General features: G+C 39.1%; 3 protein-coding genes across 5 annotated transcripts; 1 reads left to right on the top strand and 2 right to left on the bottom strand.

Moving 5' to 3' along the window:
* Positions 1 to 295: 295 nt before the first annotated feature.
* On the bottom strand, positions 296 to 9,971 carry katnb1 (katanin p80 (WD repeat containing) subunit B 1). Of its 3 annotated transcripts, XM_043245722.1 has the most exons (20): positions 9,833 to 9,971; positions 9,487 to 9,569; positions 7,843 to 7,971; positions 7,634 to 7,764; positions 7,436 to 7,553; positions 6,747 to 6,847; positions 6,579 to 6,620; positions 6,147 to 6,230; positions 5,933 to 6,048; positions 5,711 to 5,782; positions 5,473 to 5,623; positions 5,011 to 5,195; positions 4,172 to 4,323; positions 3,929 to 4,047; positions 3,631 to 3,849; positions 2,056 to 2,205; positions 1,786 to 1,862; positions 1,624 to 1,698; positions 936 to 1,052; positions 296 to 730 (listed from the first exon to the last, which is right to left on the bottom strand). In XM_043245722.1, exons 3-20 carry the CDS (start codon positions 7,880 to 7,882, stop codon positions 595 to 597), a joined length of 2,085 nt encoding a protein of 694 aa, XP_043101657.1. In that variant the 5' UTR covers positions 7,883 to 7,971; positions 9,487 to 9,569; positions 9,833 to 9,971; the 3' UTR covers positions 296 to 594. The 3 variants fall into 3 exon arrangements, 2 of the variants coding, with proteins under 2 accessions (XP_043101657.1, XP_043101656.1); XM_043245721.1 differs by lacking the exons at positions 9,487 to 9,569; positions 9,833 to 9,971 and adding an exon at positions 9,292 to 9,449; XR_006251472.1 differs by lacking the exons at positions 1,786 to 1,862; positions 9,833 to 9,971 and having other exon boundaries at positions 707 to 730; positions 9,487 to 9,777.
* tmem208 (transmembrane protein 208) lies at positions 9,961 to 12,458 on the bottom strand. Its single transcript, XM_043245727.1, has 6 exons — positions 12,255 to 12,458; positions 12,023 to 12,118; positions 11,888 to 11,947; positions 11,247 to 11,383; positions 11,068 to 11,152; positions 9,961 to 10,973 (listed from the first exon to the last, which is right to left on the bottom strand). The coding sequence occupies exons 1-6, from the start codon at positions 12,258 to 12,260 to the stop codon at positions 10,830 to 10,832; spliced, it is 528 nt and encodes a 175-aa protein (XP_043101662.1). The 5' UTR covers positions 12,261 to 12,458; the 3' UTR covers positions 9,961 to 10,829.
* Positions 12,459 to 13,433: 975 nt separating this feature from the next.
* LOC122349614 (cytochrome P450 2F2-like) lies at positions 13,434 to 16,723 on the top strand. Its single transcript, XM_043245725.1, has 9 exons — positions 13,434 to 13,691; positions 13,880 to 14,042; positions 14,163 to 14,315; positions 14,476 to 14,636; positions 14,869 to 15,042; positions 15,122 to 15,260; positions 15,458 to 15,645; positions 15,824 to 15,965; positions 16,180 to 16,723. Exons 1-9 carry the CDS (start codon positions 13,530 to 13,532, stop codon positions 16,392 to 16,394), a joined length of 1,497 nt encoding a protein of 498 aa, XP_043101660.1. The 5' UTR covers positions 13,434 to 13,529; the 3' UTR covers positions 16,395 to 16,723.
* Positions 16,724 to 17,247: the final 524 nt, after the last annotated feature.

Below are 17,247 nucleotides of genomic sequence, written 5' to 3' on the forward strand. Positions count from 1 at the left end.
CGATTGCTTTCCTTAGGCTGTAGAGTTTTACAGGTATGACCTCAAATATCTGCAGCATCTCAAAATTGAAAAGCCTTTACATATTTTTCACTATAGCATGCAAGGGCTGCTTTAAAAAGGCACCGATACATTCGAGTTAGTAATTCACTGTGCTCTTACAAATAATACGTTCTTACTAATAATACATTACGTGCTCACACGTGAACGCGTTGCATTTATTTCAGTGTTCGTACAAATACATTAAAAATAGATGAAGCCTCACTTGCTAGACAACTAAATATTTCGGGGGAATTTCTTTTGTATGAAAAAGTTCTCCTTTATTGTTGACAAGTGTTTACAAAAACAAGTAGTGCATTTCGAAAGAAACCGAAAACAAAATCAATCCAAATTCAGCCGCTAGGAAAACAGCCACCTGAAGCCTACATAAATACTTCACTCCAAAGAATGCTTGTGTGAGCACACATTTAAGTGCTAAGTGAAAAGTCCATTCAAGTTAAGCTCAGTACTTTGCCTCATTATGGACACTTTGACTGAACTTTATGTTTGGAGATTGAGGAATGAGAGAGTGTGTGTGTGTGTGTGTGTGTGTGTGTGTCAGTAGTCCAAAGGGGCCATGAGTAGTTGTAGCTCTTTGAAAGTGCTGCCATGACGTCCAACCTGCTCTGCCCGGTTCTTCACTACATTACTGAGGTTCTTCAGCTGCTTATAGCATGCTTTACATTTCTGATGCCTGAAAAACAGTACAACATTTTGCATTAACATTTTAAATCTCACACACTGCCTATGGCCAGCAATGTAACTTAAATTGGAGTAAATTGAGATCCTCAGAAGATCAGGCAGCACAACGAATGAAAGTAGCAATCTTTAAAACTAATACAGAGAATCAAGCTATATTTAAAACACACACACAGCATGGGTGTTCATTAGGAACTAACCTCTCCTCTCGAGTAATGTCCACTCCTACTGATGGAGGAGCCGTCAAGGTGTCCGAGATTAAGGGCCAAAACCGCTTCAGAATCAGTTTTAAAGACATACAACCAGTCTGTACATAACTGTAAATAAACAAGAAGAATGCATTAATTGATCTCTGCGGTTGATAGATGGTCTTTCATTTAATATCTTAATTGTTAAAGGTAGCTTAATAAAATAGTTCAGTAAAAATGTCTATGTTGTTTGCGCTTTACGACAAAAGGTTGGCTCGAGTTGGCCTTATCAGTCATGTTTACACTCCACCTACTCTCAAAGACTATGGATATAGGATAATCTATTTTTTTTCCCCACACATCCAAATTTTACTCTTATTAAATGTCTTTGTCATTCAAAAAAGGCTGTGAGAGATATATATATATATATATCCTGGCTCTTCCAAGCTTGATAATGCGGGTGCATGGTGGCCATGATTTGAAAGCTCCATTAAGATGGTTACAAAAACCCATTGAACTGTGGGTGATAACTCCTCTGAGGCATATAGGTTAGTTTTATTTGAGAAATTAATGACTGAATTTTCATTTTTGGGTGAATTCACCCTTTAAAAAAGGTGTTTAAAACCATCACACTTAATCAAAACATTCTTGATGATTATCATTATAGACACAGCCAGGTCATAACCATTAATAAAATCACCTTTCATATTTGCTCTGCAGCAATTCCTCGATCTGTGGCAAGATGGACGTGCAGAGGTCCAATTTCCACAGCGATCTGAAAGAGAAGAACTTCTCTTATAATAAGGTCTGCTAAAATGATGGTGGGACAGAAGTAGTGAGAGATGCGTGTTTGGACGCTTACGGTTTGAGGTTGATAATGTTAAGGATGTCCACAACAATAGAAAGATCATTCATAGATACAGCTGAATCCAGGGAGGTCTGGGCAACACCAAGGGAAACGCAAACACTGCTTTCAATAACAGCCCATTACAGCATTTACTAGATTACATTAGAAATACATTTTCGATGTGTAGCAGTAAATGTATCCATCAGCCAGTAACAGAGCTCTCATTACGATCTGTCTGTCCCACAATTTATCAAAGCTCATCAGCTTGAGTGCTGTTGCACTTACCTTGACATCACCACTGGCCCAGACGGAGCGAACCGTGTCCAGGTTTTTATATCGACTGGTCAGCATTACGCACATGGTGTCATGGCCTTTCCGGATCTGTGCTAATGCCTCTTCATCTCCCATCACGCCAGCTTTGGCGTTTCGTGCATGCTGTTAAAACATACACATTACTCAGAATCACTCAGCATTTTACATACTGGTGCGAAAGCGGTCAGTACAGTACACGAAAGGTACCAATGTGTGCATTTGAAGAGTTATGGTAGGGCAGTGGTTCTCAAACCTGTCCTAGGGAACCCCAACCACAGCATATTTTCTATTTAATACACCTAATTCAACTCATCAGCTCATTAGAATACGTAAGACTTGAACTAGGTGTGGACTATGAAAGAGACATACAAAATATGTGGTGGACAGGTTTGACAACCACTGCCTTAAGTTACTACCGTGGACCCTGGTAGAGAATTTATGCACAATTCACACAACTGAAAGAGCATTAAACTACTAACTAAACTAAATCTAAGTCGGTTTCAAAATGTTGCAGATAACAGGTAAATTTCATTATCTTTGTTTTCCATGTCCGTGGAGTAAATACTTCTATAGAACTGTTGGAGATCCTACTCTGAAGTAGGGTTTCTAAAAATAAACAAATTTCTAGTTCTTGTGTCTAAGGTAATGCATGTTTTAAATCATTTCAGCAAAATTTGTTTTCTGAAAAATACTTTTTTTGTTCAACAAATATACTGTTGCTGAAACATGTTTATATTAAAAAAAAACAAAATCAATCATTTCAATAATATTCTGAAAGTATTAAAGAACATCCAAGAATAATTAAATATATATTTAAACAGTAACAACTAATTATATTTATTTTGACTAATAATTAACTAATTATATATATTTATTATAATGATATGATGGCTATTTCCAAGACTGTGTGTCTGTAGCCCCAGTATTAATTAATTAGACATATTCTTCCGTTATTTAAAAACGGTTATTTTAATCAACCATAAAACAGACCTTTGTCTAAAAAAATATGCATTTTAGTGATTCTCATTTCATACTTTAAATCTACAACATCTGTAAAATTAAAAAAACTATATAAAAGTAAGCACAGAATGAGAAACTGCATTGCTGCGTGCGTTTGCGTCAAAGACCAGACAAATATACACACACATCTTGAAAAGGGTATGTTTTGGAAAGTGCTACACCACATTTCTGTGCCATCTAGAGGTTTAGATTAAAATAATAAATCAGACACCTTTTTACCCCAGGACCTCTTCAGCGCCGTTGTACCCAGTAACCTAGCGCACTTTGTTCTTTAGTACTTTAAGAGACGAATTAGGAGAAGTATTTAGCTATTTTTAATCAACGAAGCAACACACGAATCCATTTATGAACATTACCATAGAAACAGAAAATTAGCAAAACGACGTGAACGGCTCCAGCAGCTCCGAGAATCTCTGTCTAATAATTGCAGCAATTCAGACGCGACATGAATGCAGCATAATACTAAAGTGAACCATCTTAAGGGAACAATAGCGCTGCGCGGTAACGTTAAACATCTATTGAACTCACAGAAAGGAAGTCTCCTGCATTGAGGCCGATTGGCTCGTTACGTGTTGAGAGGATGATTCCCGTAGAAGGTTTAGGTTTGGTGGTTGCAACCACAGGACGAGAGGGAGAGGTCACCGATGTGGTCACCACAGCTACTGGACGGGGAGCAGCGGCGATCACAGTTGGTTCAACTCGTTGTACTGGAGTAGAGCAGGTTATGGGACCTTTCAACTGTCCCGCCTGAAAAAACACTGTCATCAAATCTCAACCTACAGTTACGATTTTAAATCAAAACACATTTAAGAAATAGAAAACATACCCTGTCTATTACTGGAGTTACAATCTTCACTGCCGGGCCAGGTTTTTCTAGCACGCTCTCAGAGAAAGAGTGTTCTAGGGGAGCCGGGAAAGGTTCAGTTCTTTTAGGTGGAGTACGTGCTGCATTGGAAAAGGATTGAAAAGCAGAAAAGAAATGACTCAGAAACAAAAGAGAACTAGATTATATACCATGGCGCATGGGAAAATTGCCTAACCTATTGTATTTTGTGCATCTAAAACTCACAAATGACACTGCGTGGCTGAAAGATCTCTTTATAATCTTCTGGGTTGGTGATTTCTGCACTGCTCTCTTTGTCTTCTTTCTCATCCTCACTGCTGGGACTTCTCCTCTCTCCTTCTGGACTCCGGCGATCGGCCTCTGAACTCTGCTTCATCCTACACAAGCACAGAAGATCAGCATCCTTTAATGCATTTGAAAATATCAGACAAACCTACTCATAAGCTGTTTTTTTGCTATGTTATATGTGAAGATAGAGATAGTATTCAAGTTTCAGATCAGTAAAGACTTCTAAAAGTACTTTTAAAAGAAGTCTCTTTTTCTCACAAAAGATGCAATTGTAATGTTTTGTTTGTTTTCTTAATTTGGCAGACCCTTTGAATAGAGTTTAAAAGAACAGCTTTAGTGAAATATAAAATATAAATATATTTTCTAACAATGTAAAAGTATTTCCTTTTTAATGATTAAATAATCAATCAATCTTTGAATGATAACTGATTTTTTTTAATAATCTAGATTTCAGCTTTTCTTTAAACATTACTCTGAAATGTGTCTAAATTTGACACACTTTAAAAAAATTAAATGCAACCTCAAATCGTGGCACACTGCCAGAAACTTTCGTCCATCATAAAAAAAAAAATAAAAAAAAAGGAGAAAAATAAAGTTTGTATCAGGTTAGACTTTCTGTGTTTTCAAATCAGTAACAAGCATTTATATTGTAATGGATGACAAATGTGGGGGGAAAAAAATGCAAATGACCTTTAGAGTGGTTAACACTATGCTGTGTTTAAAATAAGAGTGGATGTGACGTACATCAGACAAAGACACACAAACAAAACACTCACTCCTGTCCAGTGCAGGATGTAGTGGGTCGTTCATAATTCCTCCTTAGTGTCGTTCCCATTGCAGATGAGGGAGCTGGGATCGGCTTGTCCTCAATCAGCCCTTGGATCACAGATCCTGACTTCTTCACTCGATTGAGATCAACAATGTACCAGCTCACATTATTTTGACTGTAGGACACCGCAATCTATTTAAAAAGCAAGCAAGCAAAGATATAAACTGTTAAAAACATCTTTTAAAGCTTTCCTTCAAAAGAGTTTCTCAGAGAGTGTTTCCGGTCAGATGGCCCCTGCACATGTCTTCAGAGATCAGAGTGGAAATGGTCACCACGGACCTCTCCCACCAAGCAGGTTCAACTAATCATCCCAGAAAGCAAGGAGGCACTCAAGTTCACAAAATAGTACAGCTCCCACTCACATCTGGATGTAAAATGAAAAAGAAAGATTATGTATGGAAGTACAAACCATTTGGTTGTTGCTGATGGCCAGGTCAGAAACTCTGCCCCAGCCTACATGCACTACATCAAAGCAGCGGTCGGGCTCCCATCCGTACACTCGCAGTGTGTTCTCAGAGCCGCTGTACAAGCAGCTACCATCAGGATTAAACAATATGCTCCTGCAAAAAGAGAAAAGGGCTGAGAATTCAGCTATGGTTCAAACAGAGGAAAAAAATAATAATATCCAGAGAGGAAAACATAACCACCTCACAACTCCCGTCTCGCCCTCCGACGAGCCAATCATGTTGAATTTCTCCAGGTCCCACAGCTTAACAGTCCTGCAGCAAATATACAAAACACACTAAGAGGGTGCCAGAGATAAGAAACATGGGCAGAAGCAGCACTGAACACATTTAATTTAAGCCTCATTATTTATAGATGGACAAACACAAGCTCGCACACACACACACACAAAAAACAGTCAGTACCGATCTGCACTCCCAGAGGCGAGCAGGTACTCATTGGGGTGGAATTGCACAATATTGACTGCTGATGTGTGTGATGTGAATTCGGTGATCATCTTGCCTGCTATCAGATCCCACAGCTAAATGGGGAACAAAATATTCATACGCATTAAAAATAAAACAATTCAGCATTCATCCAGACAAGATAACTAAGGGAGATGGATAGCAGAGTTTTCACCTTTACTGTGCTGTCATCACTGGCTGAAGCAAGCCATTTCCCATCAGGACTGAAGGCTAGACAGCGCACAGCCTGAGTGTGGCCCTGCCAAGAAACACATTCATATCATTCATAACCACATAAATAACGCTATCACCGCACGCACGTGTAACAGATGAGCGTATTGCTTTAAATGGCACTTTGTGTTGAACGCCTTTTAAACAAAATGAATAGGCAACAGTTCTAAAGCTAAAGTTGATAAACCAAAAGCCGAATTTTACAACACGGGACACAAAACAGATCATTGCACAAAACAGTAGAGTAAGATAGATGGAGAGCACCTCACTAATCCACAGATTAATCATGTGTTCAGACACAACTGAGTGTTAAGGGTGATTAGCCTGGCTTCTAATTGTACCCGCACACGTACACAAAAGTCTTGGTTGCACTTACCTTGTATCTGAATACACATCCTTTCCTTCTCACGTCCCACAACTGAACAAGAAAAATAAAGACACATGAATAAAAATTATCTTTGGTGGATATTTCAAGTTACACATCAGAAAATCAGAGAGAATCAAATTCTTAATACAACATTCAAGGCAAATGCAATTAACACACCTTAATATTGCTATCCACAGAGCCAGACGCCAAGTATTCTCCCATGGGGTGGAAGTCCAGACTGCAGATGCTGGCTTTGTGCCCCATCAAAGTGCGCAGAACTTTATAAAAAACAAAAAAACAAACAAACAACAAACAGAACGAAATTAATTTAGCAATATATAAACATACTCTGAACAATTTTCTCCGAAGACGTTTCTGGTCAGATGGCCCCTGTATATCTTCAAGGATCAGAGTGGAAGGATCACTACGGGACCTCTTCCACCACACAGGTTCATTTAATCATCCCAGAAAGAGAGTAACCTCATTTAACTATCTGCTTTTCTGTATCATCTCTACATCAAATGTTGGCCTGGCTCCCCCTCAGTGTGCAGAACCTCAGCTCTGTATATGTATATAGATAAAGCATTTTATTCTATGATGCTATATTAAATGAAGTCTGTATTTATTTAGGATGATTACAGTATTTTAAAGACCCACTTTTAATTTTGAATTAAACAATTTTTGACATAAGTACACAGCAGTTAGGGACGTAATAAATAATAAAAAGTCAGACCCTAATTACTTTCTCCTGATTATTGAGATCATCTTAAGCTCCACATTTTCTTTACTGGTTTTAAGGAAATCCCTCGGCTTCTCATAGTAGATTTTACGCTAAAAGTGCAAAAGCTGCAGCACAAACCACTTACTTTTAGCAGCCTCCAAATCCCAAAGCCGAAGAGATCCAGACTGAGAACCGGCCACCACACGCTCTTCAGAACTGTTGAACTGGATGCACTCCACGGGGCTGGTGTGGCCTGTCAGACTCTTCAGAACACAGACAAACAAGGCATCAAAAAGCTGAGACACTTAATTCTCGCAAATACACATAAGTGAGAGGGTTCTACCATAATGCAGTTTGGTTTGCTGACAGCCCAGATATTGACTCTGCAGTCCTCGCCGCCAGTGGCCAGCAAACGGCCAGACGATTTCCCCAACACCAGTGAAGACACATTGCTGGAGTGAGCCACAATCTCCTCTAAAACACACACAACGACATTTACCACGACTTCAAATGGAGTTCCTGACCACTTCCATCATTGTCCTGTGTACTCACGCAGTTTCCATGATGTTATAGTGGTGCTGGTGAAAGCCATTGATCGTACGACTGAGTCAGCTCACTCTGCTCATTTCACCAACACCTATGTCAGGGATGTGACCGTATTACTTTATCTTCTCTGTCCATCTGTTAAAATGAAAGAATTTATTCAAAGACAGACAAAAAGTAAATTTGCTATCACTTTAAACTTCAGCACACAAACGAAACATGTCCCTTTTCGATCGCTTTTGGATAGATCACATTCTGTTATTACTTAATGCATGAATACATCTTACAATCTTAAGAATCAGGTGTAAACAGGGCCTTAGAATATAGTTACATTAATCCTAGTTGCCTGTACCTATAGTGTGTATGCGTGTGTGTGCGCGTGTATATATAGATAGATAGATATTGTACATTATGTTGAATATTTTGTGAACACTAATGGTTTTATTTGCCAAATAAATGTTTTTTTTTTTATTTTTGGAGTGAAACAATTTTACTTTTGGGGCAAATATCATGTCGTTACTACGATTTACAATTTAATTTAGTTAATACCTATTGCAATTAATTGGTTTATTTAATAATTTTGGGAATTAGATTATTGAATTAGACAATTTTGACATTCATTCAATATGCATTAAAAAAATACAGGCTAATTAACAAAAAAAATATTTTAAATCATCGTTGCTATTACGAATATTTTATTTTTTTACTTTAAAAGTTAATTTAATTATACTGCTATTACTTTATTTATAACATCGGAAACAAACGGTTTAAACGTGCAAGTCACAGAATAAACACGTTTCAGACGAATGTTTACTTTCTGATTCTGCTTCGTCATTGGTTATTCAGTTACTAAACAGTTTATTACAAACAAGATCGAAAAGGGGTGGCTTCTTGACCCCAATAGTAAATGAACATTGCTCTTCAGAGCTCATATAACACCAGTTAAAGTAGTTATTCGACGTAAAATTACGTTTATCACGAAACGGTGGTCGAATGCAAGGCGTTTACGGACAAAGAGCAGTCAGGTAGAGCCTGTGAGCTTTCACGTGTCGCTGAAACCTAACCTTATTAGCACAACACATTAACATTTACGTTATGAGCACACACACACACACATACACACATACAACATTTTAGCACTTACATAAAGGCCGAAATTGGTGCAAGAATAAATAAATCAACACGTCTCCAGGTAAAGTCAATACGCCACGCGAGTTTGGGTCGCTGCTAAGTTAGCAGTTGTAACGTTATGTGAAATTTACAAGTTTGTAAGCAATCCATCTAACGTTATTTTGGAGCCCTTTTAATTCCGCTAAAATCGTTACTACCAAGCCACTCTAATAAACATAGGAACAGATTAGACTCAGACGTTTTTTTGCTGGTTAACTTTCCGCAAAGTTAGCTTCACAACGTGGCTAACGAACTCAGTTGAACTGTAAACAAATATGCTACATTTACCTGATTGTCTTATCTGTCCTCGGATGCTGTTAAAAGTCCAAAAATCGTTGGCGTACGTTATTTATGAGATGAAAGTTGACGATAACACACTCGACGGACAAACATCGACCCACTTTACACGCTTAAATTTTGCTGTTGTCATGTTGTTTCTGATTGGTTGCTAACTAGCGGTAGCTTAGCAACAGTCCTTCTTACCTTCGTTGTGCTGGTGACGGTCAGGCTGGGTTAAATGGGGACTCTCATGGCTGCAGTCTGCCGATAGACAGATCAGATCACCACTAATGAGAAAAAGATTAGTTTAGGACGAGAAAAGATCCGAGTGCGCGCATTTCAGCTTGCGCATGCGCGGTGGAACTCTAGCAACATTAGTACAGTTGTTCTCGATCCTGCAGATCCGTCGTTTAACACATGATTTAAGTCACTTAGCAGAGGTTCAAGAATACATCCAAAATGTGCAGCACCCGGAGCTATTTGGACTTCTTGCGTAATTCTGGGTGCCCCTCAATAGTAATCATTTAATATATTTTAGTTCTTTACAAACTTTGAGTTGAATCCTGTTGGAATTGCTCTCAGGAACACAGCTCAAAAAAAAAATAATTCCTCTGCCTTTCATTCATCCAGGACTGGGTCTAATAAATCAGTAATGAGAAACAAAATGGCATCAATTCATCTTTTTTATAACAGTTTATTTATAATCAGTGTGTCTCCATAAATTTCAACTGAAGCATTTTTAACCTGCTTGTCAAGACACAGTTTATATCTTCTTTTGCTCATTTCTTTAATCCATTGAAATGTTAAATTAATGTTGGGCCAGTCAATACTGTGAGGTCATGCTTATTAAATGTTATTCTTGCTAATTACCCATCCACTTTTCATAAAACGGTATAGTTTCATTTGAACAGGTAAAATGTGTAACCAAAACAGTCCTTTATTGCCACTCAGGATCTATTATTTTTATCTTTATCTGGTTTGCATTTTCTCAAGGCAGCACCAGGCTGCACCTATAGCTTGGACAGAACACCACATCAGATTATTACCAGCACATCATTTCCCCATACTGAACAATCACAGCAATATTTTCTGAAAGGCCAAAGGGGGAATTGGGGAATTGTAACGAAATGTCGTGTGGATGTTGAAGCTCATACAGCCTCAGTCTAAATTGTTGAGGTCAATGGGTCATGTAGCTGCACCTGTTGAAAAGTACTTGTTAGTGACTGAAACTAATGATATGAAAACTCACTATAGTAAGCAAAGGCATTCTGTGTTTTACTCAGTTTATGATAAAAAAAAATATATGTGGAGCCCCGCTAAGAGGCGAACCTGAGCTAGACATTTTTAGCTGGACATAAAGTGAGAGAAAGGAACCGAAGGGCTGAAAAGGACGGAGCAGCTGATGACAATTGAGAGAAGTCAAAGACACTTTACAATGCCCATCTATTGTCTGGACTAGCCTGTCCTATCAAATATCTCAGAATAATTTAGATTGCATGATCTTTGTAATTGTATAATACATGTAAAAAAAATTAACACAGACAAGTCTAGAATCTCTTCATCTGGCGTCTTTCTTGTCGCCTCTGCTTCTTGTCGTTCTTCTCGTTCTCTTCAGGGGCTGCCTGCGATTCAGCAGAAAACCAGGGGCCCAGGAAGTTCACCCACAATAAATGCAAAGCCCTTGCAGGTGCCTGGTGTGAAGAGAATGAAAATAATACGGTTTCAGTACAAATGCGGTTTCGAAACCTTAAAGATTTTGCAATAAGCGCAATCACGCCGTCTCACCAGGAGCCAGAAGTACCAGAAGTAAGACGACAGAGTGCTGAGGACCTGAACAATAGCAGTAAGAAGAATCACATCCTTCAGGTGTCTGCGTGTCAATATAAAAAGTCATGAGGAGTGTTAGTCGTTGTCTTGAAAGTAACGAATAACAAAACAATTTACAGATTTTACATTCAACCCACTCTGCCATGCCCTGTTCCATATTAAGGTCAATCCCTCCGTCCAGCAAGCTACCATCTTCAGCAAAGGCAGGTTTGGCCATCGCCGACATAGATCTGTAGCTGCCAATGTAGACCGCCACTGCGAACAGCAGAAAGAACTGGTACGAAGGAGACAAAGAGAGAGATTAGACACCACCAAAAGTGTGTTATCTCACGGCTGACCAAAAACAAACCCCAACAGACACATATACAGTCGTCTAAATAAAGGTGGAGAGTTGGACATTATCATCTTTTAAGGATCAAACTGAGGTCTGCAAAGGAGTGCCATAGAAAAGTTTAGAGAAAAGCAGTTGCAATCGTGTAAAATAAATGCATCTATATGCATTTATAAATATGTATATAGACACACACATAAATATAATTACTAAAAACATTTCTTTCCGCAGTAAATGGGGCTACATAATAAAAATACAACTAGAGTTGAATGGGGGCTCCTCACATACGGATTATTATAGGTGTCGATGGTATCTAAAGACTAAAAACTCCTGATCTATTTGCCACAAGTAGATATGCATGCTCACACACACCACTGAATGTAAAAGCACAAAATATACATATCCTAAATGATGAGGCTCTTATTCACATCATACTCTGACTCTCACCCATGTCCAAAACGTAGAGGAGTTGTAAAAGAGCAGGAGATTGACTGCTACATAAATAGCCTGAAAAAAACACAAGAAACAAATCCATTAAAAATCGAGCACATTTCTAAAGGCAGACTGAGGTGCACGCCTCACGTTTGCTCCCAGGACGATCCTGCAGTAGAACTTCAGAGTATCCTGGTTTTCGTCATAGATTTGTTTTTTGCCTTTGGTTCCAACTTTTCCTTTCGGCTAAAAAGGGACATACTGATTACCAAGACAGCGCTGACACGCAGAAAACCTCGCTAACACACAGCTGTCACGTCAATACCTTCACGGTCACGCCGTTATTAATGTTTCTGTGTTAATGGTGAAGAATGTCTCTTACCGCCATCTCCCCTGAGTTCTCCTGCTTGTGCGACTGTTTCACCTGACAACGCCTTTCTCTGTAGGCATCTAAAAAACTGACGGATCTGATTATATTTCAAGAATAATTTTCAAAACCAAACAAATAGCAAATAACGCCTAAGCAAAATAACACATCAGCATTTGGGAGCACGTTTCCGGCGCTTGGAAAATGCGTCACAGGTCCATAAAAATAAAATAAAATTGACGCCACCTCGCGCCAACCTAACGTCCTTACAGGAGCAGGATACTGCGACAAACGTAAAGCTTTTCATGCTGAATAACATGCCTTTACAGTGTTACGTTTAGATTATTGAGGGCAAATAAAAACGTTACAACCACTCATATCAGCCGAGTCAATTTTTTTTTTACAGAATTAGACTTTAAGTGGGTTTTTAGTTTTCATTTAAAACAGCTTAAAAGATATCAAAGTATTTTAGGGTACTACAGTACTAAAGGCACCTCAGGGTTAAGAAATAGACTTTGTTTTTTCCTAAAACACTTGTTTGTCATTATCATGTTTGTCATATTTTGCATAATTATTCTGAGATTATTTACCAGAGATCTAAAGATTTCTTACTTTCTAAAGACTGCTTTTGAGGTAAGCTTTTAAAGGTTTAAGAGTTATAAAACCTTTATAATTAACTAATTCCTGAAATTACTGCATACATCTTAACACACACACACACAAGATATATGATTAGATATATTTTCAAGTCACTGCCAGTTTTTAAGGTAAAAAAAACAAAGCAAAACAGAAAAACAGTCCTCATGCTGAAGGTCGTAACATTTCCCCATGATAAGCCAAAGACCAAGAGTAAAGTCCAAAACTGACCAATGTACAAAGTGGGCCTACACTGACTTCATTTGTTAAATACACTTACTCTGAAAATTGTTAAAAATTGTTGAATTGTTCATTTTGTAATATCTGGTGCAGAAATCTGAACATTGGCTTAATTCCAGTTTAACTCAGATTGTTTTACGGTATGATGCACAAACCTGAACAATGTCATAGTGCATGTTTACATAATGAACCTTTATGAACAACTTTATCGAGATTGCATGGTGACATTGACCTCTGGTGGAAGTACCACCTTGTCATCCACACTGTTAATTATAGCTTACCTTTTCACCTAAATAGTCTGTGTGGTCCAACTCCAGTTCAGCAAAGTTTAAAGAAGGTGTTTTGTGTGCATGCGTATCGGTTCTCAGTCTGCATTAAATAGCAGGCTTCAGGCCGTCCAGTAGATCAGTAACCATGTTGACCGCACTTGTTCTGTTGTGTCTCGGAGCCTTTCTTCTGTACTTGAGGCTCAGGATTCGGCGACCCAAAAACTTCCCCCCTGGACCAACTCCTGTTCCGTTTTTTGGAAATTTGCTTCAGCTTGACCACACAAACCCACTAACGGACTTTGACAAGGTAAGCACGTCAGACTGAAGACTGCTGCGTTAAAATACATTAATGTTGGCATGAAAGTTCACACTGAAATAATTGAATGGGTTACTGGAAACAAGTGGTAAAAGTAGATCAGACTTCATTCATGCTGTATGAAAGCAAAAGCATGCTGCGGTGAGTCTGTGGTCTTTAACGTGAATGTTTTTCTGCAGTTTGCTCAGCGCTATGGGTCGATCTACGGGCTGTTCATTGGTAGCCAGCCGGCAGTGGTGTTGACAGGTCACAAAATGATCAGACAGGCACTGATCACACAAGCGGCGGAGTTCGCTGGCAGATCAGAAAACATGATGATCAGTCATGTAACAAACAGCAAAGGTAATGCAGTTTAAACAAAATACAGCCCGCTACCATATAAGTGCACTTCACTCTGCAGAGAACAGAAGGAAAACTCTCCCTGTTAGGCTTCAAGGCTTCCTGATTGCTTTGTGTGTTTAGGGGTGATCATGGCAAATTATGGAGAAAGTTGGCGGGAACATCGACGCTTTGCTCTGACCGCACTGAGAAACTTTGGCCTTGGAAAGAGAAGTATGGAGCAGAGGATTCTGGAGGAGGTCAAATATATCTGTTCACATTTGGAGGAATCTGCTGGTAAATACACCTTTAATCTTTATATCAACATAGTTATACATGCAATGTTCACGTTAGTCTAATGTGTAAAAATAGACATTATTATGACTGACTTAATAGACAAAATATGCCAGAAAATATACAAATTCAATCATCTTTTTTATTTCTACATTTCTATCAGGAAAGTCAATTGATCCTGAACATCTGTACCACCAGGCTGTTTCAAACATCATTGCCTCAATCATTTTTGGGTCACGATTCAATTATAAGGATGAATATTTCCAGACACTGATCACAAACATCGAAAAACTCATTAAGATTGTCATTGGACTATGGGCAATGGTAAATACAATGAAAATGAAAGACACTGGTTATTTACAATGAATGCCAGCCTTGTTAATACCCTAAAGGCTATTCACACAAACTCTATTTACAAATGCTTTTTACACAGTACTGCAGTTTATACTTTTTTGTTTACACTTACAGTACAGTTGCTCCCAAAAAACAAATGATATAATGTTGACCGCCAGACATTTAATCTTACACTTTTTAAGCAATTTATTTTGAATCGCAGCTCTACGAAATAGCCCCAGTGCTGAGGATTTTCCCACTGCCCTTCTGCAAGGCTTTTTATTATTTTGCGAAAATCAAAACTCACATTCTCAAAGTTGTGGATGAGCACAAGAAGTCACGTGTTGCCGGGGAGCCCAGAGACCTGATCGACTGTTACCTGGACGAGATGGAGAAAGTGAGATATACCCTTAAGTGCTTCGTGTTTTTATTGAATTTATCTGCACAATATGAGTTTAATATACTTTATTATTCAGAGAGCAGATCAACGCACCACATTTGACGACTCCCAGATGGTCACTTTGCTGTTTGACCTGTTTGCGGCTGGAACTGAAACGACTTCTAGCACACTCCGGACTTTAATGCTCTATCTGATGACCCACACTCATATACAAGGTGAGGGATGCGTCGAACCTCTTTATCTTTCCTCCCTCTTATCAAGTTTTTGTGCTAAAAACACTTTTTGATCCTTTGATAAATACAGTACAGGTTCTGGAATGGGATAACGCGCCATGAGTAATACTCTTCTATGTTCATCTTTTAGTTTTTGGCCTTTTTAATATGTGCTTGTGTCTGTTTAAATACACTTTCAGAACAATGTCAGCAGGAGATTGATGAAGTCCTCGGTGATCGTGAACATGTCACGTTTGAGGACAGAAATGCCATGCCTTATGTTCAAGCAGTGATTCACGAGGGCCAGCGTGTTGCTGATATTGCTCCTCTTAGTATGTTTCACACCGCCACAACCAACACTCAGCTCCAGGGCTACAGCATCCCGAAGGTGCCATTCACTAAGATCTAACAGCTTTCTTTACATCACAGTTGTAGAGTTACTCTGGCACAAATACAAAAAGACAAAGAGTAACCAAGAGCAACCAACCATCCATCCATTACCAAATGATTATTGCAGCCCCTGAACAGCATTAGCATTGCTAATTTTAAAACATGTGCTCTTCCAGGGGACAATTATCATTCCCTATCTGTCGTCTGCTCTCAGAGAGGAGAGTCAGTGGAAGTTTCCCCATGAATTCAACCCTCAAAACTTCTTGAATGATAAGGGGGAGTTAATGAAGTCTGATGCATTCATGCCTTTCTCTGCAGGTATGCTATACGTGCTTCATGAAACAGTTTTTATAATGATAAAACTGGATATTTATCCATAGCCTAGTGCCCTAGGTGAAAGTCCCCGAGCCGTTTATATATTAAACAACTAGTATGACCACAACAGCGCATGAGATCAGCAGAAATCGCATCCGTTTTGACCCCGAGAACAGACAGCGTGTTTGTACAGATGTATATTTGCTTTGTTTCCTAGGATCTCGCGTGTGTTTGGGAGAAAACCTAGCTCGCATGGAGCTCTTCCTCATTCTGGTCACGGTGCTGCGCCGGTTTCGTTTGGTCTGGCCGGAGGACGCAGGGGAACCGGACTTCAAACTTATATATGGCGGGACACAGTCAGCGAAACCTTACCGCCTGGTTGTACAAGCACGTCCACCTGGGCGGACTCGTGAACCCGTTCACCTTCTGTGACAACATGCCCCAACGGCGGGCCACACAGCATCCGCTATTCAACAGATACTGCGGCTTTTCAACACAATACATTACTGTAAAAAAATATTGGCTGTACAAAAACTACAACATGTAACGCACAAGTGAAAACACACACAGTACGTCCTACGTGTTGAAATCAATTGGGTTTTATTGTATTTGTTTATTTCCTCAACGTTATTAAGCGACCCATGTAATCTATACATACAAAAAAATTGCAAATAAGTTCAGAAATTAAGTTGTGTATCAAAATTGAATTATTGATCATATTGTAAAAACATCAATAAATTAAAACATATTTCAATACAAAACATCCGAGGGCACGTTTCCTCTTCTTTTGCATTCATGTGGTCTCCCAGCTGCTGTGAAACGAGGAAACATCGTATGAGCGGACATTTCGAGCATTATATCAAGCTCGTATTAAAAACAGGCGATATTCTGTTTCTCTTTTCACAAGGGCAGAACCGGGAGTAAGATAAAACCCAAACAATAGGAAAAGAGAGATAGTGTTGCACCGCAGCGTAGCTCCCAGAGTCACACAGACACGGAAACTTAAATACGGTGCAGTCCAACGCCAGAACTAAACAATAACACGTTTTGACGCACTCAAGAGATCACTAAAGACACGCAATTTAAATTAAACCAAGAACCTTTCCATTACCTGAGGATGACCCCCTCTTCGTGGCTGCTCCAGCACGTGTCTAAGCAAGCTCGGGTCAACCCTGACCTAACTCCTCTTCCTCTTCCTGTGGGGCACGGGACCACGTGAAAGGGACACACACCGCCACCTACTGAACGTTTAAAACTGATAAAAGCTTAACTGTGCTCTATTACA

Source organism: Puntigrus tetrazona, chromosome 7 (assembly GCF_018831695.1).
Source record: "Puntigrus tetrazona isolate hp1 chromosome 7, ASM1883169v1, whole genome shotgun sequence".
NCBI classification, from domain to species: domain Eukaryota; kingdom Metazoa; phylum Chordata; class Actinopteri; order Cypriniformes; family Cyprinidae; genus Puntigrus; species Puntigrus tetrazona.

Coding starts and splice junctions, on each gene's coding strand:
- katnb1 (XM_043245722.1), bottom strand. CDS start 7,882: ATGGCTTTCACCAGCACCACTATAACATCATGGAAACTGC. Junction 7,765..7,842: donor TATAACATCATGGAAACTGC/GTGAGTACACAG, acceptor TGTGTGTTTTAG/AGGAGATTGTGGCTCACTCC. Junction 1,863..2,055: donor GGGCCAGTGGTGATGTCAAG/GTAAGTGCAACA, acceptor GGTGTTGCCCAG/ACCTCCCTGGATTCAGCTGT.
- tmem208 (XM_043245727.1), bottom strand. Junction 11,384..11,887: donor CCTCTACGTTTTGGACATGG/GTGAGAGTCAGA, acceptor CCTTCGTACCAG/TTCTTTCTGCTGTTCGCAGT. Junction 10,974..11,067: donor TCTGGTACTTCTGGCTCCTG/GTGAGACGGCGT, acceptor TCTTCACACCAG/GCACCTGCAAGGGCTTTGCA.
- LOC122349614 (XM_043245725.1), top strand. CDS start 13,530: ATGTTGACCGCACTTGTTCTGTTGTGTCTCGGAGCCTTTCTTCTGTAC. Junction 14,043..14,162: donor TCATGTAACAAACAGCAAAG/GTAATGCAGTTT, acceptor TTGTGTGTTTAG/GGGTGATCATGGCAAATTAT. Junction 15,043..15,121: donor ACCTGGACGAGATGGAGAAA/GTGAGATATACC, acceptor TTTATTATTCAG/AGAGCAGATCAACGCACCAC.